Source organism: Pleurodeles waltl, chromosome 10, assembly GCF_031143425.1.
Source record: "Pleurodeles waltl isolate 20211129_DDA chromosome 10, aPleWal1.hap1.20221129, whole genome shotgun sequence".
NCBI classification, from domain to species: domain Eukaryota; kingdom Metazoa; phylum Chordata; class Amphibia; order Caudata; family Salamandridae; genus Pleurodeles; species Pleurodeles waltl.
Window position 1 is genome coordinate 972097712 of NC_090449.1, and position 26005 is coordinate 972123716.

Below are 26005 nucleotides of genomic sequence, written 5' to 3' on the forward strand. Positions count from 1 at the left end.
GGCTTTTAACCACACCCACTGCACACCCATAACTATCACTCGCTCATGGGCTTGCCTTTCAAAAATCATTTGTTTTCGTTGGTAACTGCTTTAAGTTTGTCCCTCCTTAGGGCGGTTTAGTTACCGCCTTGGCCATCGACCCTGTTACATAGATAATTGCGCTTTTGTCGATAACTTTGACTGCGAGCGAACTACTTTTTCCTTTTGTCTCTCTCTTCACACTCACAGTGGTGCTTTGAATTGGCTCGCTTATGTCAACTGTTTTATTTTAGATTTTCAGTTTGTGTGGCAAGAAAAGTCCAGTTAGGAATTTACAATGCTAGTAGCTCAAACACAAGCAAACGTGAGAACCATTGCATTGCAAATGCTTGTTCTGTCCCTCACTACCAGGTTTTATCTAGCAGTGAGGCAGAAAAAAGGACTTCACACTATCCACCTTACTTAGCGATGGTAGTGAAATGCCCTTCATCTGAGGGCCTATACTCCTACAGCTTGTTGGAAATAGCTTTCCTTCAACTGAGCCAACGAAGGAGGTCTCCTTCGATGGAAAGCTGGCAGTCCTCCGACCCTAGATAGGGTGGACAGACTTTCATTTTGTACTCATAGCTTTTATGACGGAGTACCCTGTCCACCAAGCTACAAATCGCCTCCACTGTTTGTGCTTTATGCAGTCCAGCCGTTATTGGTTTTATGACTAAAACAATTCCATTAATTTTAACAGAAGTTACACTTAAGGAAAAGAAAGCTGCCTTCATTGCGTGCAACCCGAAAGAGGCCAATGTTCTTCAATCTTTAGCTTTTGGACGGAGATCGGGCTCAGTGCTGGTTCCTAAAAGTGCATTACCGATACCAATATATCGATCAAGGACTCAAACAGGTAATGGTGGAAAATGTTGATATAGCATGTTTAAAATGTCTTACTGAAACGAGGAGGAAGATCAGGTTTTAGACTTTAAGGACTGATTGGCAAAGCTATTTGCAGCTGTTAGTTTAACTTACCTGTTCAGTTATGAATGGAATGTCATTGTCGTAATTCATAAACACATATTTTGCACGCATATTTTGCACGTGTGAGTAAGCTTCCCTGTTTCGATGGGGACCGGGAATTCCAGGGCGGCAATGCCCTCGGATTTTGTAAACACATGCAAACTCACATTTTGGGGGTTTTAAATCTATTTCCGGGAAGGGAAAAGAGCGCTCCACAAAATCAGTCTGGGTGCTGTGGAATTCGGTGTGCCAAGGGAAAATGTTTCCCTAGTGCAGAAAAAGTAAGCTGGCAAGTTATCTAATTGTGTTTTTCTCATCTAATAACCAGAAAATAAACTTGTGTTTATTTATATCCGAAAAAAGGAATTCACAAAATATTTGCAGAATTATGCCAGGAAAGTAGAGACTGGTGCATCCTTCCACCCGTATTTCCTTATTCCAAACAGTTGCGATCTGCACGAATGCAAGGCCGTTGTTTCCGGTGCTGAGCACCGGCACATATTTTTGAGGGCCGGAACTTATTCTTCTGCCTGAAGCATTTACTGCGAGCAAAAGACATGTGGGAAAGACGGAGGAAGGGAAAAACGAAAATGCGTCACAAAGCTGCAAGAGTGGGCTGAAGGGGCAGGGAGTGGTTTTAAATTGTCCAAGGAGGACCAAGACGGCTTCAGGATTACACCGCCTCAGTATTCTGTGTTCGCACAATTGATTGAAGCAGCCGCGTGTTTAAGAGGAGGGCTTTGGGCACCGGCACCTTTTTATTTACAAATTAAGCACTGACAAGGTAAATAAGGAGTAGGGATTAGCAACTGTTTTTGAAAAAGAGACCATACATTTAGTATTACTTTAATAGTTGATCTTTCCAAAAGAAGAGATTGTATTGTGGGAGTGAAAATGAATGTGTATTTATGAAAGCACATAAAGGAGTGCTTCAAATGTGAGAATGAGAAGTTCAAGTGCATACTTTGAAAACGAAGGATACATTTGCAAAGTTTTGACTAAGCTAAAAGTTGATTGTTTTATTCATGCTACATTGAAGTGGATTGTTTATAAATATTTTGTGCTATTGCAACAGAACAGGACGAATGTTGCAAATATTTTTTTTTTAAATAACATTCATGTATCAGTCTGTATTGGGGGGCACTGGCTAACATGTAAAATAATAGGCACAGAGACCCAAAGACTGCACAGCCAGATGCTGGGGCTGCAGAGAACAAACGTACCTTATTGTTAAATCCACCTGATGCCTCTTTTTTTTACCACCCTATGCTTCTTGCCTCGTTATCTCACTACCGTAGGCTTTTGTCATCCCTTGTCATTGTTTGTCATTCTTTTCTTCCTTCTCTCTCTCTCTTGTTCTGCTTTTCTTTCTCAGCTTTTGGTCAAAGTTTAATGATGAAAAATAAGTTCTGCTCCCCCAAAAAAGAGTACCAGTGTCCACAATCTGCAAACTCCATCTCAAGATAAGCAGCAAAAGTAGTAAAACAACTCTCACAACAGTCCGGCCAGTTAGAGCCAAATGTAGAAAACCAATATATTTTTGGCAGCCAAGGTCAAGATTCACTGTAATGGAAGTGCCATGGGTTGTAGCAATCAAGAAATTAGATTATAAAATCTAAATAAAGAGTGTAAAATTGGAAAAACATTTAAAAAATAACTATCTGTTTTAATGAAAGTGAATTGAAGACATTCTAGAGAGTTCGCAAGGTGTCTTTTCTAGGTGTCTCTTTAGCGTGACCTGGGCAATCCACGTGACGGTAAAACTCAAAAGAGCGCATATTTAAATACAGTTTGGAGTGAACAAGTTACCTTAGTTTTTGGTGTACAAACTTCAACAGAGAAGAGAGTCTGGAAGTCTGATCTAAGAGAGGCTTCTCAGCACTGGATGTGTTGGAATGACTGTGCTGTGAAGAAGATCAAGGAAAAACTAAACGATTCCTGCTTGGTATGCCTCAGTGGCCCTTGCAGTATGGAAAGTAATTAGATGCACCAGCCTTCTTTCCATATAAGTTTCATAGAGATTCCAGATTTCTGTTCTACTTGGGGCAAGAGTAAAAGGCTTAGGTCAAACAGGTTTAGGACCCACTTGAAGGAGTTTATGTTGAGGAGCGCTGGTGAAAAGGAATAATCTCATAACTGACATTGATGCTTCATCCGTTCTTCCTCTAGATCTCAGAAATATATTATCATTTTAAGTATGGCTGGCTTTAGGGTGCGACCGGTGCGGCCACACTGGGTGCTGACCTGGGTGGGTGTGTGCTGTGTTTAGCAATAACGTATGAAACTTGAGCTTTAAAAGCACCTCCTGAAAAGTTCCTTGTACATCGAGTCTTCAGGAAGCAATTAAAATGGCAAGATAACGCTTGTGATTAATGTTCTTGCTAGGGTCAAAAATCAGCGTTTTGTCTAGTGGCAGTGTTGACTCCCCATAAGGTAGTGCAGAAGGTTAATATGCCTGCTGACAAGAAGAGAACTATATTTAATTTGGATAGCCACGTGGATTAGTAAAGCCAGCCTTTACAAGTGCTTTAAAACAAATCACATTTATGTGAGAGGGGCAATGGAGAGATCAGGCTGGGTGGTAGTGAGGAAATCTAAGTAGTGGTCATGGGATGGGGGAGGGACCAAAAAATATTTCTGTACTGTGCGCCACCAGTGCTAAAGACGGCCCTGAATTATAAGCAGCAATGTTTACAGATGGGTGATGCTTAGCACTGTTCACTGGACACCCACCGTTGAGTGTTTGCACACTTTGATTCCTGCAGATCAGGTGTCAGCTCCAGAGTCCTCTTCTGCAAATCTGGGGATCTTATTGAAGCTCAAGATAGTCCTTCTCCAAGCTCTGCCAAGCCTGTCTATCTATAATCAGTATAAAGATTATCAAAGTGGCTTGTTGGGGGGTAAAGGAGTTTTGAAAAAGGTTTGGGAAAGGAGACCTGCAAAAGCAAGGTTAGAGATGAGTTCATGTTTTTCATCTTATCCCCACACCTCCCAGACCTAATATTTTCCTCACTAATCACTTTAGTGACTCCATGCATTCTGTGAATATGAAAGATCCTTCTGCTGAGCAACGCATAAACGACAACAGTTGTTACACATTTTACACATGGTTACATTGTGATCCTTGAATTACTTCTACTACATTTTCTTTTAAAAATAATAACCGTGGCAAATCAGTTATAACTTTACTGGAGTACTTCAGTTTCTCTCTTTTGTAAATACTGGCTAAATGCTCCAAATGCTGAATTCATGCACTCTTCAACAATAGTCATATTAAATAAAGCAGTAGATTTGCTCTTCTTCTCTTGGAAGCCTTAATTAGAAACATGTCTTCAATATGAAGGGAATTCCAGGTTTGAGGGCTCTGCACAATATTGTTCGATCAAATAGCCTTGCCAGGTTTTCTACAGCCTATAATCTACTCTGGAACATCAGAGACACAAACCTTCAAATATAGTGAATACTGTAAAGCAAAGAGTGATGTCTTCAATGTTGAAACATTAGAATACATCAAAATACTGTTTAGACTAACAATAAATGGCCTTCAGAGACTCCCCATCCAGCAGCCAAGAACATTTTAGTGTTCTAGAACAAACTTCTTCAGATTTCCAGTTGAGTGCTGCTGTCACACACAAAACGTTCCTCCAAGAAGGCCTAAGAATACTGATTACATTAAACCTTTAAGTTAGGGTCTATTTATAGGAAAACCACACTCAAGGATGCTACTGTAAGACTTCTGAGGCATGTAGTCCCGAATGTATTCACAGCACCGACACTGGCGCTAGTTTCAAGATGGGATTTACCATATTTCCTTTTGTGACAACACAGAAGTTGGCAATTGCTGGTAGTTGCTGCCACATGAACCGTTATGGTCATGGAATACATTCTAGATGCAACTGGAGAAGATGTGTTCTGACATCAGACAAGAACCTACAGCTTAATCAAATTATACCCAGTATCTTTAGCATGCCTCTCCTATTTTTCACAGCAAAGCACTAGGCATGAAGTAGACTACTCTACAAGAAGTATTCACTTCAGATCTCTAGATCCACTTTTCGTTCTGGAATCCACAAGTTATTATTCATGTTTCCTGGCAAACAGTAGGCATATCATGCAAGTATAGTACTGAACTGTACTGCCGCTGGAAGGAGGTGGCTAAACTGACCTTGCCATCTCTGGTTTGTAGGTTAAGCCTAGAAGGCACTCTAATATAAGGCAAACAATATTACTTGGTTCAGATCTTCAGAAATTCTATTCTTCACCTTTTTGTTATCAGAAGAAATGTTGTTCACACTTACATTTTGATAAGGGTTATCACTAACATTATTGTTGCAAATTATAAGCAATCAAGGCACAGGTCCCAGTCTTTCACTGAGCTTACCCATACACCTTTTTGTTACAATGTCATATCTGCAAACCTGAGAGTTTGATTTGGGATAGCCTAAGTTACCCATCCCACTTTCCCTTAAATCCAAATTGGCAGAGAACTCAACTTCTTGCCTGGGCCTTTCTTTTGTCTTTTCCCCCTGAACATCAAAGGTCCTACTCAGAGATGTGGCAACTACTGGAACTGGAACTAGTGGGCTGAACTTCTCCTTGTGAGAATAGCAACATTACTACTTGAGCAAACTGTTACTTTGAGGGCTCTTCGTGGATTGGCTCTGCATTGACATTCAAAGCAGACCTCCACAAGCAGGCTCATGTGCATTGATGATAAGAATACCAAGGTTTTTTGTATTGAGGTGGCTGAATTAAAGTACTATGCTTCTGGCCAGATAAAATATTATTTTAAAACCAAGATTTTACCAAAATAATTTCAGATGCGTATGTTGATAAAAGACTACTTAGTCCTTCAGTTTTGTGTATATATGTGGGCTCATAACTGGAAAATCTTAAAATATGTTCATGGTTTCATCCAGAGGTTATCGGATATACATCAAGGTGGCAACTCTGTCATGTCATATATTCTGGCAGGAGCCAGAATAAGTCCATAACAAGGCAATGCATATAAATTAACATTTTCCTTTGCTTTCATTTTAAATGTAGCAAATTGGTTTGAAAAAGGATTTTTGCCCAAGTGCAAAGAAACATTTTAAAAACAGTGTTATATTAATAATAATTGAAAAATAAAAAATTGGGGCCCTCATTATGACATTGGCGGTAAATCCCGCCTACCGCCACGGCAACGCCCTCCAAAAGACCATCACCGTGGCTACCTACCGTCCACCATAATATGGCGGTGGACGGCGGTAAGGTGGCACTTCTGCCAGCAGCAGCGCCACGCCAGTAGAACGCCGACGACCGTATCATGACACATGATACGGCCTGGTGGTGTTTCGCTGGCAGACGCTGCTGCTGGCAGCAGCGCTGTGTCCCGTCTCCTGCCAGAGGAGCCCCTGCAAGCAAGTAAGTCGGGTTCTCCAACAGGGGAGGGGTGTGGGGGGTGTTGTGTGGGTGTGTGACTGTTTATGTGTGTGTGCATGCATGTGTGAGGCGTGTGTAATGCGTGTGTGCATGAATGGGTGTGAGTGTACGTGTATGTTGTGTCGTGTGTATGAATGTATGCATGCGTGGGTGAATGTGGGTATGCATGTACAGTATATGTATGTGCGTGTGTGTATGTCGGGGGAGTCGGGAGGATGAGGGGGAGGATGGTGGAGGACTCTGCGGAGGGGGGTAGGGGAGACCCCTATCAGTGCCAGGGAAGGAATTCCCTGGCACTGATAGTGCCTACCGCCATTGTTTTCGTGGCGGTAAGATTGCCACGAAAACCATGGTGGTAGGCGGGGTCATTATCCCGAGGGTGGGATTGTGACGGCCGCTTGGCTGGAGACCGAAGTCTCCAGCCTGGCGGCTGTTACCGCCCTAGCGGACGGAGTGGTACATTGACGGTTTGGCTCCAATGTCATATTGTGGGGAAAGGTACCGCCAGCCTGTTGGCAGTACCTTTCTCCAAAATAACGCCATCCGCCACGTAATGAGGGCTTGAGTCCTTTTATACAGACCATAAAGCCTTGGTGATGCTAATACAAACATATAATACCAGGGAGGAGGGACTTCCTGTCAAATGCATTAAATATTCTGAAGCATAAATAGCCTATAACTGAGTAGTATGCTTTGTCGGCGTTATGGACAGCAAAAAAGAAGACTTGCATAAGTTACATTTCATGTCACAAAAGACTACCAACTCAAAAGGTTTGTCTATTAGTTTGGCTAGGACCTGTCTGAGGTGTCTGGAGACTGTAGGGCACCTGATTAGAGGGAACCCATTCTTGTGGGGAGCTAAATGTAATTTGATGTCTCCACTCACTGTAGTGAAAGACTCGCCAGATCTCTTCCAGCAGACCTGCATGGGGTCAAATTACGTCTTGCAGTGGTCCATCTGTACCTGTTTTTTATCCAGATGGCGCAACCCAGACATTACATCATCCACTGCACTGGTGTGCATATTGAATTATTTGGACTGTGCCCAGTTGCAAACTCTTAGCCACTCTATGCTGTGCTGAGCGCCAGTGAGGGACTACCTTGCTTCTACAAGTACACCTAAGTTTTCTGTTGAAATGGTTAGTTGCACAAAGATAGCTCCAAGGAACCAAGCACTCTAGTAGAATAACAGTGAAATAGGTAGAGCACTCTCTCTCAGTTTTGGGACCAGGGTCTCCTTAGTCTGCGTAAGGCGATTGCGATCTCCTTGATGGAGATGAAGTAAGTTCAAGAGCTACACCAATGAAAATCGAGCAAGAAGGACAACCAAACATCGTGGACTGTCCCTGATTATCTGCAAGTCACTCAAGATCACAACAGTCTGAAGTAAGTTGTTTGCAAATCCCTCTATTTCCTCCATCAATAAGACATTCTGTAGGGATCCTCTACCCATTTAGAAGACCAACTTGTTGAATCTGCCGACTAATGTTTCTATGGTTGTCCATGCACATGCTTCACAGAAGGAAGCGAAGGCCCGTAGGATTTCCCACTCATGCCGAGAGGGAAGATGCTTGCTCAGGCTATCTGCCATAGTGTTGTCAATCCCCACAAAATGTGAGACCAACAGAATCATGCCATACTCTAAAGTTCATTCTCAAAGATCTCTTGCCAATGAGCAGAACTTCAAGGAAGTGGTGACACCTTGCTTTCTTGCATGGAAGAGATGTACAGTGTTTTTTGGCATTGCTAGAAAGATCAGATTTAGTTTCAACTCATTTATGTGAAAGGGTGAATCTAAACTGTTTCTTTCCCTGCTGTTAAATAGTTTGCCCATGTAAGTCCTCAGTCACACTGTTAGCCAGTAGTGACCCTGAGCATCAGATGGGACTGGTGAAAGTGGCATCCCACAAAAAAGCTGGAACCATGTGTCAACCATTACCCACCTGGTAATGGGCTTGTCGAGTTGCCTAATTGCTGCTCCCTCATATTTCACCAGATGGGGTTCTACTGAATGCATATAGAGCTTAGCATGTCTGGGCAGAATTCCTGTAGTCCCAGAGGCCTCTAGAACCACCAGTCTTACAGTGTCTTGTTGTTCAGGGTGGCTGAAATCGATACCCTCTCAGTTCTTTGAACTTCTGCAGGGGGACAAATTGATTCAGTTCATAAATACATAGCATGGGGAGGAGGCCTTCAAACTAATTCATATTAAAAAAGTATGAGGAAATAGTATTGTTGTACCCTTTCTGAGGTGAGACTGGCGCAATTGCATCAAAAAGGACGTGCCTCTCTACCTCCTGAAGAAGTTCTTGGGATGCCAACTAAGGCAGAGGCGGCTTTGATGGGGGCAGCTATTGGAGCCATAGAGCACTTCTTCATGCCACAGTGCTTTTCTGTAGTCATTGATGGTAGTTGAAAGAAAGCCTTCTTCACAGTAGATTGTAGTTTATCTTCCGAGATCGCAATTAGAAGGATGGTATGTTACCAGGAAAGTTTGTGGCAAATCTTGGCCTCTATGGAAACTCTGATGTTCTCTAGAGGCACAGTCTTTTTTCTTGAAGTGCCTTCTCTTCGACTGCTTGTTTGTATCTGAGATAGAGGAGACTTATTTCAGGAATCTGGACCCCATATTCTTAAAACACTGAAGGCAGTTATCAGATGAAAGAGATGAAGTGGTTTTCGTAATATATGTTGCATGGCACTCAGCTATTTGGCTGCAACAAACACTCATTTTCTACTGATGTATGAGGTTGTCAGTTGAGGTATCTGACAAATTATTCCCAACTAAATTAAGTGGAATTAACTTTTTCTTGGCCTATGGCTTGAGAGCCTAACATTTGAGATTTGATTGTTATTAGGTGTACAGAAATGAGTTCTTGATCCTGGTGGCAGTATCGATGAAACCTGAGACATCAGCAATTCTGTATTAAAGATTCACCCTTCCAGGTTAAGAATAAACAAATAATCCTCCTGGGCATAGAGTAGGAGTAAGGAGGCATATTGGTTGAACTCTTGTCACAGATGCAGACTGTTATTGTCTATGATCATACTGGCAATGGGTTATGTAATGGGAAGACCATCAAATTAGTACATTGATGTTTGGAGACACTTGGACCCTGATTTATACTTTTTGTTGCAAAACTGCACCAAAAGCAGTTTGAACCAAAATGTTTAGCACCGGCTTGCACCATTTATGAGCACCAGCCGGTCACCATATTTATGGAATGGTGCAAGCCGGTGCAACTGGTCGGCTAGCGTAAAAAAAAATTACTTTAGTCGGGTGGGGCTGGCGGTATGGAAGCAGGGGGTTTTGCACAAAAAAATGACGTTAGGCAGGTTAGAGTGAAAAAAAATTAGACTAACCTGCCTAGAGTCATTTTCTGATGCAAAACCATCTATACCACATGACTCCTGTCTTAGAAAAGACAGGAGTCATGCCCACCACCCCAATGGCCAGCACAGGGGACCAGGGTCCCCTGGGCATTGCCATTGCACCCAGTGCCATGAAGAGGGGCTCATTTCAGTACCTGTACTTACCTGGGATACTCCGCTGTCTCTCTGGTGTGGGTGGGGGTGTCCTGTGGCCTGGGAAGGGCACCTGTGGGCTTATTCCATGGTGTTCCACCATGGAAATAGGCCCACAGGTCCCCTAACGCCTGCCCTGACCCAGGCATTAATTATGCAAAGCAAGCTTTGCACCGTTTTTTGACCCCTCCTTACTCCCGTGCGTGATTTTAGCACCGGGGGATAAATATATATACAAGTCATTTTTTGCACGGGAACGGCTACTTTGCATCTCATTGACGCAAAGTAGGTTTCCACGTCCCAAAAATGACTTTACCTCCATAAATCTGGTACTAGATGGGTCTAGCGCCAACGTATAAATATGGAGTTAGTTTTGCACTGAATTTGCGTAAAAGAAAATGACACACATTTGGGGCAAAACAAGTATAAATATGCCCCTTGGACTTCTTGTCCGTGTGGGATCAATGCGTCTAGCGCTGCAAGAAAGTGGCTTTCACAGACCAATAAATACTGAGGGGCACATTTATCTTATCAAGCTTTTGCACAGCACAGCAAGCCACCTCGCTGTGCTACACTGCGTGGAAGGAAAAGGGCAGGAATGCACCTTATTTAACATAATACAGCAAATTCCTGTCCTTTCCTTGTGCTGGTGTCCTTTTGACTGCTTAATGCCATTGCAAGCACATTCGCACCGTGGTGCAAGGGTGCCTGCATTGTAGACAGGATTGATTTTTGTGCAGGATGGGGCACCTTCCTGCTCAGAAACAATCCTCTGAAGCATTTTGCTCTTTCTATGTGTGCTGTAGAATGCAGCACACATAAAAAGAGGGAACATTTTGAGAAATAAAGATATTTCTCCTTGTTGCGCTTCACCTGGGGAGGCATAGTATTTTGACACATTCCCAGATCTACCACTAATGGTAAATCTGGGAATTTGCCAACATTTATGGGTAGATTTGTGAGAGCACCCACGCTCCACCCAGGGAACGCTCCCTGGGGCAGAGTAACACAACCCAGCGATTTGTGCTGCGCTGCGTTACTCCAGATTTATCATGTCCCTCAGGGTCAAGCAAGGTAGCCTTGTATGGCTTGATAAATCTTACTTTAGGGTTGCGTCGCACTTGTACCCCCCCTTGCGTGGCTCAAGGACAACGCAACACTTAGATAAATATGCCCCTGAATGTCTTTGGGAGCCCATTGTTCATTACTCAGAAATCCTGAGAATGGGAAGTCAGAGTCTACATTTTCCTGATTTTGCTTGAGGACCAGGGGTCAGTAGCCAGACGATGCATTGGTGAGGAGCAGATGTCACCAGCAAAGCATAAATACTCTGATTCTCGAATAGACATACCGTCCACTGTTGGCAGCTCTGTTAGCCCTTGGTCGTTACTGTTTGCTACCATTTAGTCAGGTGCAGCTGCTTCTCGGAATTCATTCCAAGGAAAAATCACCTGTCCCTAAAACCTCATCTAGAATGGCTAGAAGTATATCTAGCCATTGCACAGAGACTAGTGATACAAGATGGGACAAGAGGTCTAGAACCTTTTGATGGTCCTCAGACCCCAGTAGCTGCACCAGTGTGTACGAGAGAAGGACAAAATTTGTTGGGAACTCTGCCAAAATTGTAAGAAGTAAAAATTGAGGGGTGGTTTCTGTGCCTGCCACATTCAGGTTTGCATGCTGAGCATCCAAGATGGAGTCTAATCTCTGGATTGAAGACGTAATGGAAGCAAACCTTACACTTGAGCCAGAGGAATGTTGGTAGGGGTTTGGCATCTCCTGATTCAGCTACTCATGGTTTGATGGGTCAGACTTTGATGACTAACTGCCATTGAGTTCACTTTACCTGAGAGAGGGAACAGCCAGGAAAGAATGTTTCATAGGCAGAGTTGGGCACTAATAGAGACCCCTAGGATGCTTACAGTTGAATTGCAGAGTGCAGTGTCAACATTTCTCCTTCCTTGATCTGGAATGACTAACTCTATGGTATGCCCTAAGTGTAGAATTTCCTTCCAACAAGATTGCTGTGGGGTTAACAAGTCTGAGAGGCTAGTTTGTCTGAAACTGATGCCCCTGCTACTACTGATGCCCTAGGTTGCCAACAATGTGATGTGCTCAAACACTAGTAAAGCTAGGCATCCTGCATCATGACATGTGGTCATCATCCTCTCAATTACTGCCTGCCCAACAAAGAAGCTGGGCTCAGCTGTTAGGGTGGAGGATGAGCTAGGAAAACCACCTGCCTGAGATTGGGACGGATACCACCCATAGAAGGAGCTGGGCTCCACCCCTATGTGCAAGTGGAATCAACTGTGTAAATTCCTCTGAGCCAAATCGAGCAGGGAGACCTGCTCAGTTTCTCGATGCAATGGACGTGCAACAGCACACATAAGCAAACACTGTCCTTTGGTCCAATGGGTGTTTGAGACCTCTGCTCCAAGATGAATAGCTGGGTTTGGCCTGAGGATGTAACAGAGTCTTCTCAGCTCCCAGCATTTGACAACCATTTTCTGGGGTTTAACATCTGGATTCCATTGAAACAAGTGATCTGGTATCTGGTGGAAATGGTCTTTTACCTTGGTGCATTCAGGGACTACTCACATCACGGTAGTAGAGTCAGCGAGGCAGACCTCAACAAAGGAGGAGAGGGGGTCCCTGTATGGTTCCTCACTACTTCACCAGCAGAAATCGTGCTTAAGACCACATCCAGTGGCTGAGACCTTGTGTTAGCTTCAATACTTTACTTTCTAATGATTGTAGGATTGCACTAATTCCTTGCACTTAAGGAGATAAATGTATATAATGAGTAGCATTGGACATCCCTATGCAGTTTTGTGCAACAATATCCAATATTGAGCGCATTTTTTCTTTTAGTAATCTGTCACCACTGACCAGCTAAGAAGTCTATTCAAAGCCTTATTGTTTGCAGTCAGGGCTTCGAAGCTGAACACAAAGTCTATCACAATGCACGCATGGTGGATGATCAGATAAGAGATGGGTGGAGAGCTGAGAAATATTTGAAAGCATGCCTATATTGAAGACTCCTTTGCTCTATGAGCAAGTGAAGTGAAGGTGGATAGAAAGGTGCATCAATTGTACTTCTGTATTTACTTGTGAAACAATGATTGGGTAGGAAGAAACCATTCGTTATTGACCTCTGCTTAACAAAAAAACAAAATCAGGGCTGTAATGATGGCTCCCTTGCTATCTAACAAAGTAAAGATTGAATATCAAGGAAGCCATAATTATGGTCTTGCTTTTATTTGTATGGAGATTGGATAGCAAGAGAAGATTCAGGCTATAACTGTAAACAGGTAAAACAGAAAGGGGCATGCCTGTGCCGAAGGACAGACTTGGGTAAAAAAAAGACAATCTGGACATAATGCATAACTAAATGTAAGTTCTGTGGCATCTTCTTCTCCTCTGCATGTCCATGGGCACCAAAAGTTCTGCTAAAAAGATGTCTAAATATTTGTATTTTCCAATATACAATTCATGTCGGAGCACCATGCCTATTTGAATGTCTCAAAGTCTCTGACTCTGAGATTAACTGTAGACAGCAACATGTCCCCAAAACATGGTGGACCAAATGTTTACAGAATTGCAATACAGAGAAAATAGACTTCTCAAACAAATTTAGTAGTGGTAGTGTGCCATACACCAAGTCACCACACAACAGGTCAGCAAGCTGACTCTTGGAGCCTGCTTCTTCATCCTGAGTGCAAGAGGGTGCAGGTGGAATTCTTCATGACTCTTCTCGGATCAAAGACAACAGGTCCAGCCCTCTTCTGATCTCCTGCAGATCCAGTAAGTGTTCTGGGAATAGTGCTTTGGGGTGCCACATTTATGCCTGACACTAGCTAGTGCCAGGGGTGACTCCTGGCTCTTCCCTAACCAATGGGGTAAAAGGTCCCAGTGGCAACACTGCCCACTTTTGCAGCATCTCCTGTCTGCCCTATTACAAAACAATGCTACAGTGCACCTTATTCCTGAAATCCAAGATGGGAAAACCCTTTCCTCTGTGCAAAGATAGCCCACTCAGAAATGTGGCCAGTGTAATCAGCAGTCCCCTCCTCTGTGGTCACTCAAAACCGGTTCTTGGGGTAGCTTCCTTCCTACTGGATGTGTTGCCGTCTAGACAAGGGGCACAAAGGGTGGGGACTTTCCAGGGGTCACCTGACATTTACTTATGATAGAGCAGGCCCTTTTGAAGTTAAGGTCCTTGGACCACTCCAACTGGTCTTGCTGCCAGTAGAAGAAACACCTCCTCACTCCCTGGCCATTGTCCCTGCTTGGGGAGAAATTTTTACACCTCTTTCACACCTCATTCAGGTCAGGTACAAGTTGTGCAGTGGCTGGGGAGCGAATGCAAATTATTCTCCAGCAGCTGAAGACAGGGTAAAAGTAACTTACTAAAAGTTACACTTCCAATATATTTAATAAATATCAGACTTCATCACTGGATTAGGTTTTACTAAATATAACGATTGGTTACAAAGTGGAACCTGTAGCTGTTACAAGTCAAAAGTCATAGAAAAAAGTGTATAGTATATACTTTGACTTTTCACATGTGCCATTTATGGTCTGACAGTGTTGTTTTGGGTCTACTTACTTACTGTAAGAACATGCTATTTCTCATGTCAGACATTTTCCATGCTTAATTATTGTGCACCCAACCTTGTGGGCAGCAAGGTGAGCTTAGGGGTGTCTTATTTAATATTTAAAATCAGGTTTTCCTACCTGTCAAAAGAGTGATTTTGACAGAACTGTGCAGCAGGGTTCAAGGTGCTACTTTCAGGCTACACAAAGATGGCCTGTGGCCATGTTTTCACTGCCACTGCAGTGGATGGCTCAACGTGCTCGAGACCACAGATGGCATTTAACTTCCCATGCCAGGGGTGTGTTTCTGCACCATATAATATGGCCTTATATCAAGGTTAATTCCACCCGGTTTAAGCCAATTTCAACATTTTTAAAGGGGAGCACAGGCACTTTACTCCTGTTTAACAGGGGTAAAGTGCACAGAGTTCTAAAGCCAGTAAAGCAAATCATGCAAACATGTGATGGTCTTTTCCTACAAAATGTTTTATGTTATACGTAAAATCTCTAGATAGGCGTTTTCAAACTAAACAGTTAAGTAGTTTGGAATATAAATGGAACACATACACTGACAAGCACACTCAAACACCTTTAACATTTTGTGCATCCTTTCAATGTAAAAAGTAAACACACAATCAAGGGCTCAAGTTTTTTAAATAGTTAGTAAATTAACTTAAATGATCTAACTTATCAACGTATTTCCTAAGTGAAAACGTCCTAAGCAAAGATGAGTTGGAATATTATAGTGGATGTAGAAAGAGGGGGCAGGAACTATGTTAAAAATTACATAATTTGTAATGATGTGAGTTAATACATTTTCATTTGTACCTCGTTGTTCAGACGCCTATGATTTGTGGTAGTGTTGGTGCAGTTGATTGTTACAAACTTTTATTTTGTGTTGAGAACATTATTCATGCACTTGAGTTTTCACATCTGTTTCATGCTACTTGCTTTGTCCGATTGTGCACTCTGTCGTCTTGATCTTCACAAGGGGACCTTATGCTGCACTCACATGTGGATCTTCTTCCCTCCATGCTTTTGAATGGGCAGAAAGTTTGTGCCACCACTTAAAAAGAGTGCATGTTTTACACGTTTTCCTTTGTAGGAAAACATGCTCAATACAGTAGGCCCAGGTTTATTAAGGTGACAATCCAATGATCAAGGATGATCTGTTTATTAGGAAAGGCAATGATAAAGGCAGTAGGTCTGACTTGTTTATTGTGAAAAGCATATGATAAAGGTAATAGACCTGAAAGGGAGGATTGCTACTGTATTATGTTAACTTGTGTATAGAGGTGTAATTAATTATATGGAATGTCACAGAGTTCTATACCAGTCAAGAATTCTGGTGTTGGTTACCTCTTCTGATAGCCTTGGAGGTGGCGTGTTAAACAGTTTATAATCCTTCTTAACCTTGTATATTGTGTTAACAACTTTAATTGTGTAAATATTTCTATATTTACGACACATGGCTGCCTTGTGAGAAAGCTTAAGCTCAATTCAGTGGCCCAAGATGATTTTAGAGCCAATGACAAAGTCTATAAGCATCATTGGATCATTGGGATACGTTATGCCAGATGACATAGGTTTCATCTGTGTTTTTTTACAAAATGTTATGACACTGGCAGTAGGCCTGATCTATTTATTATAAAACTCATGTGATAGAGGATGACCTTTAAGGATGTATTATTATTATTATTATTATTATTATTATTATTATACTAGGTTAAAGACAGTGATCAGGTATTCGGTACACAGAAGCAAGCTCACAGATAACTGTAGTAGGCAATGGTTTTGATGTTTGTTACTGTTAGACCTGACAGCCTTAGAGTATTCACCCCCAACTTTTTGCCTGCCTCCCTCCACTTTTTGACAGTTTCTGCTGGTTTTAGGACACTGCTAACCAGTGCTAAAGTGCATATACTCTCTCCCTTAAAATTCAGTGACATTGGCTCATACCCAGTTGGCATATTTAATTTACTTGTAAGTCCCTAGTAAAGTGCACTACATGTACCCAGGGCCTGTAAATTAAATGCTACTAGTGGGCCTGCAGCACTGGCTGTGCCACCCACATAAGTAGCCCCCTAACCATGCCTCAGGCCTACCATTGCAAGGCCAGTGTGTGCAGTTTCACTGCCACTTCAACTTGGCATTTAAAAGTACTTGCCAAGCCTTACACTCCCCTTTTTCTACACCTAGGTCACTCCTAAGGTAGGGCATAGATAACCCAGAGAGCAGGGTGCTGTAGGTAAAAGGCAGGCCATATATCTGTGTGTTTTATCTGTCCTGGTAGTGGAAAACTCCTAAATTCGTTTTCCACTGCGGTGAGACCTGCTCCTTTCATAGGCTAACCTTACGTCTACCCTCATAAACTGTTTTGAGTGGTAGATTCTGATTAGAAACGGGTAAACAGGTCATAACTAGTATAGCCAGAATGGTAATACAAAATCTTGCTGACTGGTGAGGTTGGATTTTATATTACTATTTTAGAAATGCTACTTTAGAAAGTGAGCATTTCTCTGCACTTAAATCCTTCTGTGCCTTACAGCCTGTCTCCATTCCACATCTGGGCTGGGCTGGTTGACAGCTCCCTTCTGCATTTCACCCAGACAACCACCAACACAGGATGCTCAGTCACACCTGCACACATCTGTATACTGAATCGGTCTTCCTGGGCTGGAAGGGTGGACGGCCTGACACTTGCATTTTAAAGGACAGTGGCCTACCCTCACACAGTGGACTGCCAGACCCCTACTGGGACCCTGGCAGACAGGGTTGTACTGAAAGGGGGCCTTGTGCACTTCAAAACCACTGTTTGAAGTCTCCCTCACTTCATAGGCACCTTTGGGTATATAAACTGTGACCCTGACCCTACCATCTTAGATACTTTTTGGGACAGACACTCTGCACCAGAACCTTCAACCTGCCAAGAGAAGCTGCCTGGCTGCCCAAAGGACTCACCTGGACTGCTTTGCTGTAAAGGACTGCTGCCTTTCTGGCCTCTGGCTCTGCTGAGAAGTGCTCTCCAAGGGCTTCGATTGAGCTTGCCTCCTGTTCCTGAAGTCTCAGGGCCAAAAAGACTTCATTTCTACAAAGAAACTCCTGTGCAGCGAAAATCGACGCACAGCCAGGCAGAATCGATGCACAGCCAGTCCAGCGAGGAGAAAATCAACGCATCGCCGAACCGGAATGATGTAGCCCGGCTCCCTGAGTGGAGATCGATGCAGTGGCAACGTTGCGACCAGATCTTCGACGCCCAGCCCACTGGATCGACGTATCGCCGAGCCGGAACGACGCAGCCTGACTTCCTGCAAGAGAAATCGACGCAGCACCCGCTGTGTGGCAGGAACTCCGCCGCTTCGCCTACCAGATCAACGCAACAGCTGTGACTTCGTCCCGCACTCCCAGGATTTTGACGCATCGTCCCTGGGCATCAAAAGACCCCGCATTGCAAAGAGGATTCAAGCCTGCACACCGGAATTCGAAGCAAAGCCCTTGTCGCATGGAAAAGAATCGACGCATTGTCTGTGTGCACCCGGAAAACCGACGCACACCTACCTTTTTCCACGCATCTCCTCCTCTGGTGTCTTTGTGTGTGTAATTTTGACGCAAGCCAGGTACTTTGTGCTTACAAGAGACAATTGTTGCTTTTAAGAACTAGAGATTCTTCTTATCATTACAAAAGTGATATTTCCTCTTGTGATGATCAAATCTTGACCGTTTTGACCTTAATTTAATCAGATAAATATCTTATATTTTTCTAAACCTGTGTGTTAACCTTGTTATTGCATGATTTATTGCACAAATACTATACACATTTCCTTCTGAGTTAAGCCTAACTGCTCAGTGCCAAGCTACCAGAGGGTGGGCACAAGATAATTTGGATTGTGTGTGACTTACCCTGACTAGGATTGTGGACTCTATTTGGACAAGGGTGTATACCTCCTATTTCTAACAGTTACCCTCTCTGACAAACCCTGGGGGTAGTAGGTTTACACTGTCAGAATCCTTGCTAGCCATTTTTAGGAGGCTTAGTATATAATTTTGCCAACTGAATTGTGTACATATTTGTAATTTTATGACTGCAACCCTGATAATTGCATTTTTAGAAAGTGTATGCTCAATATGAGGCACTTTAATTGGTGATGGTGACAAATCAATTATAAGAGTGTTTTAACTGATTGGTTCCACAGATTGATAAGTATAAAAATGTATTATAAAGGCAAACCAAAAATGTTTGTCTGGATTGTTACTACACTGTGTTATTACACTGTGTGCAATGCCATTCCAAGGTGACTGCCCAAAGATATGTTTGCTTTTTCACCTGTTTTGTATCGCAACTGTGTGTCTGCTTTGTTTAGCCAGAAGTACACTTTCGTTTTTATACTTTTATTCTCTTAATTTATCTTTCGTATGCATTTTGAGCTTGTGTGTGTGTTGTATTATTGGCTGAATGTGTGAATGAGTTGGTGGGTGGGTGGGTGGGTGGATGAATGGATGCATGAGTACAAGCATGAGTGACCAAGTGCATGTTTGATGAGTTAATGAGTTCTTATACTCACCAGTGACTAAAGAGGCGCTTTCAGTTATGACACACCTACTGGATTTGCCAATGCTTGCTCCTTAAGCTGCCAAGAAGAAAGTATGCTACTTCCAACTCTTGGCTGCCATTCTTTCTCTAGTTCCCCACTCAGGAACTGGACCTGCTTTCAACATGATCTTGTTTTTCTCTCACCTTCTTCCAATATGGCTACTACTGATTTATTTTCTTACTGATACTTATATTTGTGTTGTTTATTTAATTTCAATCAGTTCACCAGAAGGCTTGTTTTTCTTTCTGCCTTCTGCCTTCTTGGTGCTACCCTAACTATGTGTGCACTTATGCTGTAAAACCCGACAATTTTTTTGGCTTGCCTTAAGAAGTATTTTATATGAGCACCAATATTATACATGCTTGTTCGTTTAAAATTGTTTGAAGCCTGGTTTTAGTTTATTATTCTGTTTTCTGTAATGACACTCGTATAATATTCTTTTCATTTTAATTCTGAAAATATGTTTTGTTACAGATCATGAGATTGGGAATAACTTAAGTAGGTGAGTACTTTTGCAAACGTTTGTGTCTTACATATTTATTTTAGTCCTTTCAATATTATATAGAAGTAGGTGATATGAAGATGAAGGAGGCAATATTGTTTCCACAAGGCGCAGAGATTCATAACTAAGGGTTTAATTTATAAGGGGGACAGCCCGTCATTCTGCTGGGGGATGAGAGTAAGTTACTCCTTCACCTTGGCGGAGGGTCCGCCCCGCACATTTATAAAATGACCGCCAAGTAAGTGGTCATTTGTAATGCAGTCAGAAACTGCCGTCACAGTGGTTCCGGCCAATGCATTTCGCGGTTTGGTGCGGGGCTGCCGGGATTTTCTTTTTGAAAATAAAAAACGTAATCATTGCCTCACCATGGGAGTCATCTCCCATGGAGAGAGGTGCATAATTTGTAGTTTACTGTTCCTCGTGCCAGGATTTGCCTGGCGCTGATGGACAGTAAAGAAATGGTTATATGTCTGCCCATCCTGATTTAGTGGCCGGACATATAGCCATTTCTTCGACAGAGAGGTTTGGCTATGCCGGTGACAGAGTAGTTATTTCTGTAGCCAAACCTACGGTCCCCCTACATCTAACTCGGGCAGGCCGACCATGATGTTGGCGCTAAGGATACTCCATCACCATTGCAATGGACTATCCTTACCGCTAACATATAAATGAGGTCCTAAATCCTTTCCGTATCAACACAGTTCCCCAGAGAAACAGCATAGGGAAACTCATTTGATACATCAGGCGGTAAATCCTCTCTTCAGAGGAAAATATTTTTCATGAAAGTGCAAGGGGTTTTAAAGAACAACAATGTATTCAAACCTTCACTGTTTTTAGACAAAGTCAGATAGTTGCACAACTCATTTTTCGCCAAGCCTAAATCCAAGTTTTAACAGATAACTCAGATAATCTATCTAGCGCAAAAATGCCAGGTAATCTAGTGAAAATTACATGAGGTGTGCATCGTCTCTGGTGAAGGTGAAAAGTTTCCATAGTGTTTGAACGATGGTCAAAGATATCCTAATATGTGCAGTAGGTAATCTAGTGATTATAGATTCGTTTTAAGAATGTGTCACTATTTTGAACTGCCAATCTACTCCAGCACTCAGTTGGAAATCCAAGCGCATGTTTCTCATAGATTTAAATTAATTTGTGAAGTATTCTGTGACTTGTCATCAGTGTCAACACTCACATTGCAAGTGAGCCCTGATGCTGTTTGGACATTTTGGTAACCTAGCAACAAAACTATTTTACCTTCTTTGTGTGATTGCTGAATATCCTCTGAACGAATGTTGCCTGCATGCTTCTACTGTTGCAATGTCTTTTCATTTTCCACATCCCTCTGCAGAATTCTAAATAGGACAAGCTGTACTGAAAGTACATAAAGTTCAGAAGGGAACTAAATGTCTGTGTCTGCCTACATGCATGCTGAGGTCTACAAAACTGCAAAACAGAGCAGACTTCAATACAAAGTCTATGCAGCTGGAATTTGTAACATTGTCAGTTCCCTAAGTCATACATTAGTGATTTCAAACTATCTTGGTCATGAGTGGTGGGGGCATATATCGACTCCTCACAATGTCCATCAGTTTTTTTTTTTCCTAGAAATGCTAGATTTTAAGAAAACATCAGTTTCGGCTGCTCTGATGTTCCAAAGCCCACATACAGAGACCTTTAGGCCCATATTTATACTTTTTTTGCGGCGTTTTTGCGGCGTTTTTTGACGCACAAATGGCACAAACGTACAAAATACAATTGTATTTTTTTAAAGTTTACGCCACTTTTGCGTCAAAAAGTGGCGCAAATGCGGCGCTAAAAAAGTATAAATATGGGCCTTAGAGTCTGTTTTGATATAGCCTTCTTGCAGTCGCTGCAGAAAATCTTGCTCATATTTGTCACTGTAAAAAGGCTAATTCAGGTTATTAGGTCGGTTTACAACAACCAACAATGTTGTATGCTCAAAGAGGATACTTACAATCATATTTGTGACATAAGGTCAATCATAGGCTATGCATCAGTTAATAAAAAGGAAATAGAAATGGTTGTGATCAATGGAGAAAAGTGTTTAACCATGCCAGTTGGGCGCTACCTGTGTAAACTGATTAATAGATTTCAATTTGGGCTGGTATTTATGCATCCAATCAGGGACCTTTTGCATCAAATCTGGGCCATCATAATGGTGAACCACAATCAAACCAACAAAATCAGAATTTTGTGGCAAGCCAGTTGGAATTGGCCCTTTCTGCAGGATTATCCTCAAACGTTTTGGCTTTCTCCTCCTATTTTTCTGACCCTCTTTTTGTTGGCTTTAGAACTCTGGGTATCTTACCACTGCTAATCAGTGTTAAAGTGCATGTGCTGTCTCCCCTAAAACTTGGTATAATTGGCTGTTTGGCCTATTCAATTTATCTGTAAGTCCCTTGTAAAGTGGTATACCATGTACCCAGGGCCTGTAAATGACATGCTACTAGTGGGCCTGCAGTGCAGGTTGTGCCACCCACAGAAGTAGCCTTTCACTTATCCCAAGTCTGCCACTGCAGTGCCTGCGTTCGCAGTTTACTGTCACATTGACTTGGCCTGTCAAACTACTTGCCAAGGCCTAAACTCCCTTTATACTACACCTAGGTCACCCCTAAGGCAGGCTTTAAATAACCCTATGGTCAAGGTGCTGGGTATGTAAGAGGTGGACATATGTTTTTATGTGTTACATGTCCTAGTAGTGACAAACAGCCTATTTCTTTTTTCACTATTGTAAGTGCTGTTCCTTTCATAGGTTTGTATTAGGAATTCCCTTATATGTCTAATTGGTCATTTCTGGTCTGTGAGGAATAGCGTGGTCATTTTTGGTTTGTTTGGAATGGTAATGAAAAATCATGCTTACTGGTGTTGGTGGGTGGAGTTGTCATTACTATTTAAAAAATGCCACTTTTAGAAAGTGGCCATTGCTCCATGCTTATAGCTCTAATGCTTTGCAGCCTGACTCCAATCCAAGTCTGGGGCAGAGTTGCAGCTCCACTTGGTGCATATGTTCCCGACAGCCAAAACACAGGAATGACTGGGTGTGACAGATGAGGCATCTGCATACCAATAATCATTCTCGGCTGGGGAGAGGGAGGGTTGGTCACACCTTACAAATCAATAGGCTGTGTCCTGCCCTCACACAATGGACTAATTACCCCCTACTGATTTTTGGAGACAAGGCTGGGTTCAAAGAGTGTTGTGCTTCATTTGAAACGCTCCCTTTGAATTTACTGCCTAAACAAAGGCATTTTTGAGAATAAGTAGAAGGGATCTTTCCTCATGATTTCAGAGCACTTTTGGAACTGGGACTGAACCTCTGTCAGAAGGACTGCTGGACTGCACAAAGGACTTATCTGGACTGTTCTTCTGTTTGTTGCCCTGCTGCTTGGTGTCTGCTGTGTGGCACAAAGGACTCATTTAAATTGCTTTTCTGATTGTTGCCCTACTGGCAGCTGCTCCCTGATGCTGGTTTCACAAAGTGCTCATTATCAGAGGATTGTTGTGGCACCAGGAAAAACTGCCATTGTGTGTGTTGCCCGATGTGCTGGCTTGCCGCCTTCTGTCTTCATCTGTGCCCCCTACTCCCCATAACTAGCATGTGGTGGGGGCTTTATTTTTCATCTACCTTTTTCCTTCAGCTCTGAATCATGACGAGGGAAGCTAGTGTGTGTGTCAATGTGCCTGCTTTTCCCCCAGAGATGAGAGAAGCACCAATGCACCGGGGGAAGCTCTGGCCACACAGGGTGGGTTGCCCCAGCAGCACAGGAGCTTCTGGCACCAACCACTAGGCACCCTCCACTAGGCACCCTCTTCATGTGGGAAGGGCCGACCAAAAGAAGATACCTCACACCCTCCCCGCTGACCTCGCCCCGTGCCTGGCACAACCTTTCCGTCCATTTAGGGCCCCTTAGGTGAGGAAGCAGTCATGCCTGCAAAGGATCACCAATGTTGCAGCCTGCTGCTCCTGTCACTGCTGTTAGCCCAAATAGAGAGGGTCCTCAGTGAAGCGAGGACTGCTGTCATCACACCGGGATTGCTGAGGGTGAGTTGGGCCCAGGGGGGTGTTTGGTAGCCGACCCACGGTTCCTATGCCGGCTGCTCTGTCCTGCACTGTTTTCTGTCGCTATGACAGTGGTCTAGGAAGCTTCAGAGGGCTGTGGATGTGCTGTACTTGGGGGCACTAGTGTCCCTGCCGACATCGTGGGGCGAAAGCTCGACGGAGGCCCTCCACCTCTCCTGAATGCTAGGAACCTACTACCAGCTACCCGGTTGCAACTTGCCCTCAAGTTTCAGTTTAGAGCTAATCAGTCTGGTCTTCGAACAAGATTTTACGAAGAAGCCTTTCCCCTGATAAGAAGGCAGGCCAAACAGTCTTTTCCAGGTAGGTTAGAGCTTGCTTTCTTACGCATGTGGTTATCTCAGAAAATTGCTGGTCAGATAAGTATGTTACTGCTCTTATGATTTTCTGATATTATATCTCATTACTCAACTTGTGAAGATGTTTCTTTTGGGCAGGAACTACTTCAAGCCTTTTATGCTTGAAACTAAAATGGCACAAGCTTTCTTCTCCAACTGGGTTTGACCTTGTAGTCTGTAAAGAACATTTACTTTACAAGCATTCTGTTACTCTTTTTCCTAGCTTTTCCCCTTGTTATCCACTCCTCATATACAGTGTGTTTCCATCCCACTTACCAAAAACACACTGAAACTGTTTAGGGGTGTTTAATAAATGTTGTAGTAGGGGAGGTGGGAGGTAAGGTACCTTCAGAATTTTAAAGTGACAACATTTTTCCCATCCTGCCTACTTAAGAAGGCATTTCCAACCATTTGTCGAGGAGAAACACTTAGTGAAAACGGTATCAGAATCCCCACAGAAGTCATTTTTCCTATTCTGCCCCCACAAATGTTCTCATTAAACATGTTTTAAACAGCTACTACCAAAGGGATCTGCTATTGACACATGCTATATTAGGTGTACTGTATGGAAATTGTTCAAAATTATGTTTTAATGTTATCACTGTGCAAGGGCAGGGACTTTGATTACTATATTTTATTCTCTCAGATATATGCAGTCAAAGCACGTTTCTGCTAAACTAAAAAAGCAAGTCTTGCTTCCAAGCTATATAAATGATTATTTCACATTAACACATTTTGTGAATTTTCCAAATATCAATTTTTTGTAGAATTCGCTTTCCAGATCTTGAAGATGCAGTTTTCTTCAGAGCAATACAAAGATGTGAAATGCATTTTTCAGTTGTGGACTGGCATCAAATACTCAACTCCAAGCAAAGAAGGCTTCAGCAGACATCAGCACAAACTCCTCAGCTACTAACAGTGAAACTCCGATAACCATGCTTTACTCAGGACATTGTGAACATTTTATCAAGAAGATTGGTTGTTACAATGGGGTGCTAAAATGTAACGTTATCGATAAACACTCTAAAATTATTTTGGTTCCTGTGGAGCCAAGACATAAGAAGTTGTATGAATATGTTTTGGTGGTCTAATATGTATAATATAATAAAAAGGAAGGAAAACCTTTTAAACAAATCTGAAGAAAAAAGCAAAGTAGCTAAATATTTTATAACAAAACTTTTTAGGCACAGTAAAGGCCGCTGGACCTCTGGGTTTTATCTTGAAAGTGGTTTAACTATTTTACCTTCCCCAATTACCTTGGACTCTCTCAAATCCCAGACATGTTTCACCATCCATGTCTGACTCCTTTCCATCCAAAAACACAGATCATGAACTTCAAACACTGTACACTAAGTTCTGCCAAGGCCTTTCTCACACACTTGATAGAGAACCAGTCACAGAAAAAGCCCTCAGTTAGTCTTCAAACACTTTCCACATAGCTACATTAATTTTACAGAAATCTTAGGGAAAACTAAAAACGGATTCTAGAACAACCTCATTCAAATGAAATTCCTCCTGACGCCAAATACAACCATCCCAAAATAAAATCACTGCCTTCAAGTAGGCTTTAGATACTGCCACTCTGCTTCCATGATGTTATGTGTATATGTAAAGTGCACTATTACCTACAAGAGTATCCTTGCGCTAAGAAGGTGTGTGTGCCTAGCCCTTCCTATGGTAATTTGGTTAATTGAAAAGCCAGGTCCTCAGCTTCTTGTGGAATTCAAGAAGAGAGGAGGAGACTCTGATGTGGAGTGGGAGGTTATTTCACCTTTTAAGGGCAATTTAGATGAACACCTGTCTTCCTGATCTGGTTCTGTGTAACATGGGATGTGTAGAACTAGGAGTCCTGTGGAGCAGAAGTGTCTGAGTGTTTGGTGGAAAATGAATCTGTTCAGGCACTGTAGGAGGCTGGCCTGGCTTATAGTGGGTACCTTGT

At 42.6% G+C, this 26005-nt stretch overlaps 1 protein-coding gene across 5 annotated transcripts in view; it reads left to right on the plus strand.

Moving 5' to 3' along the window:
- Positions 1–25599, plus strand: part of LRRC72 (leucine rich repeat containing 72) — an 87344-nt gene extending 61745 nt beyond the window's left edge. For all 5 annotated transcript variants that reach the window (XM_069211803.1, XM_069211807.1, XM_069211806.1 and 2 more), the window contains exons 9-11: positions 722–877; positions 19602–19629; positions 24834–25599. In XM_069211803.1, the coding sequence (XP_069067904.1) occupies positions 722–877; positions 19602–19629; positions 24834–24999 (350 nt within the window). In that variant the 3' untranslated portion in view covers positions 25000–25599. The remainder of the gene's footprint in view (positions 1–721; positions 878–19601; positions 19630–24833) is intronic.
- Positions 25600–26005: the final 406 nt, after the last annotated feature.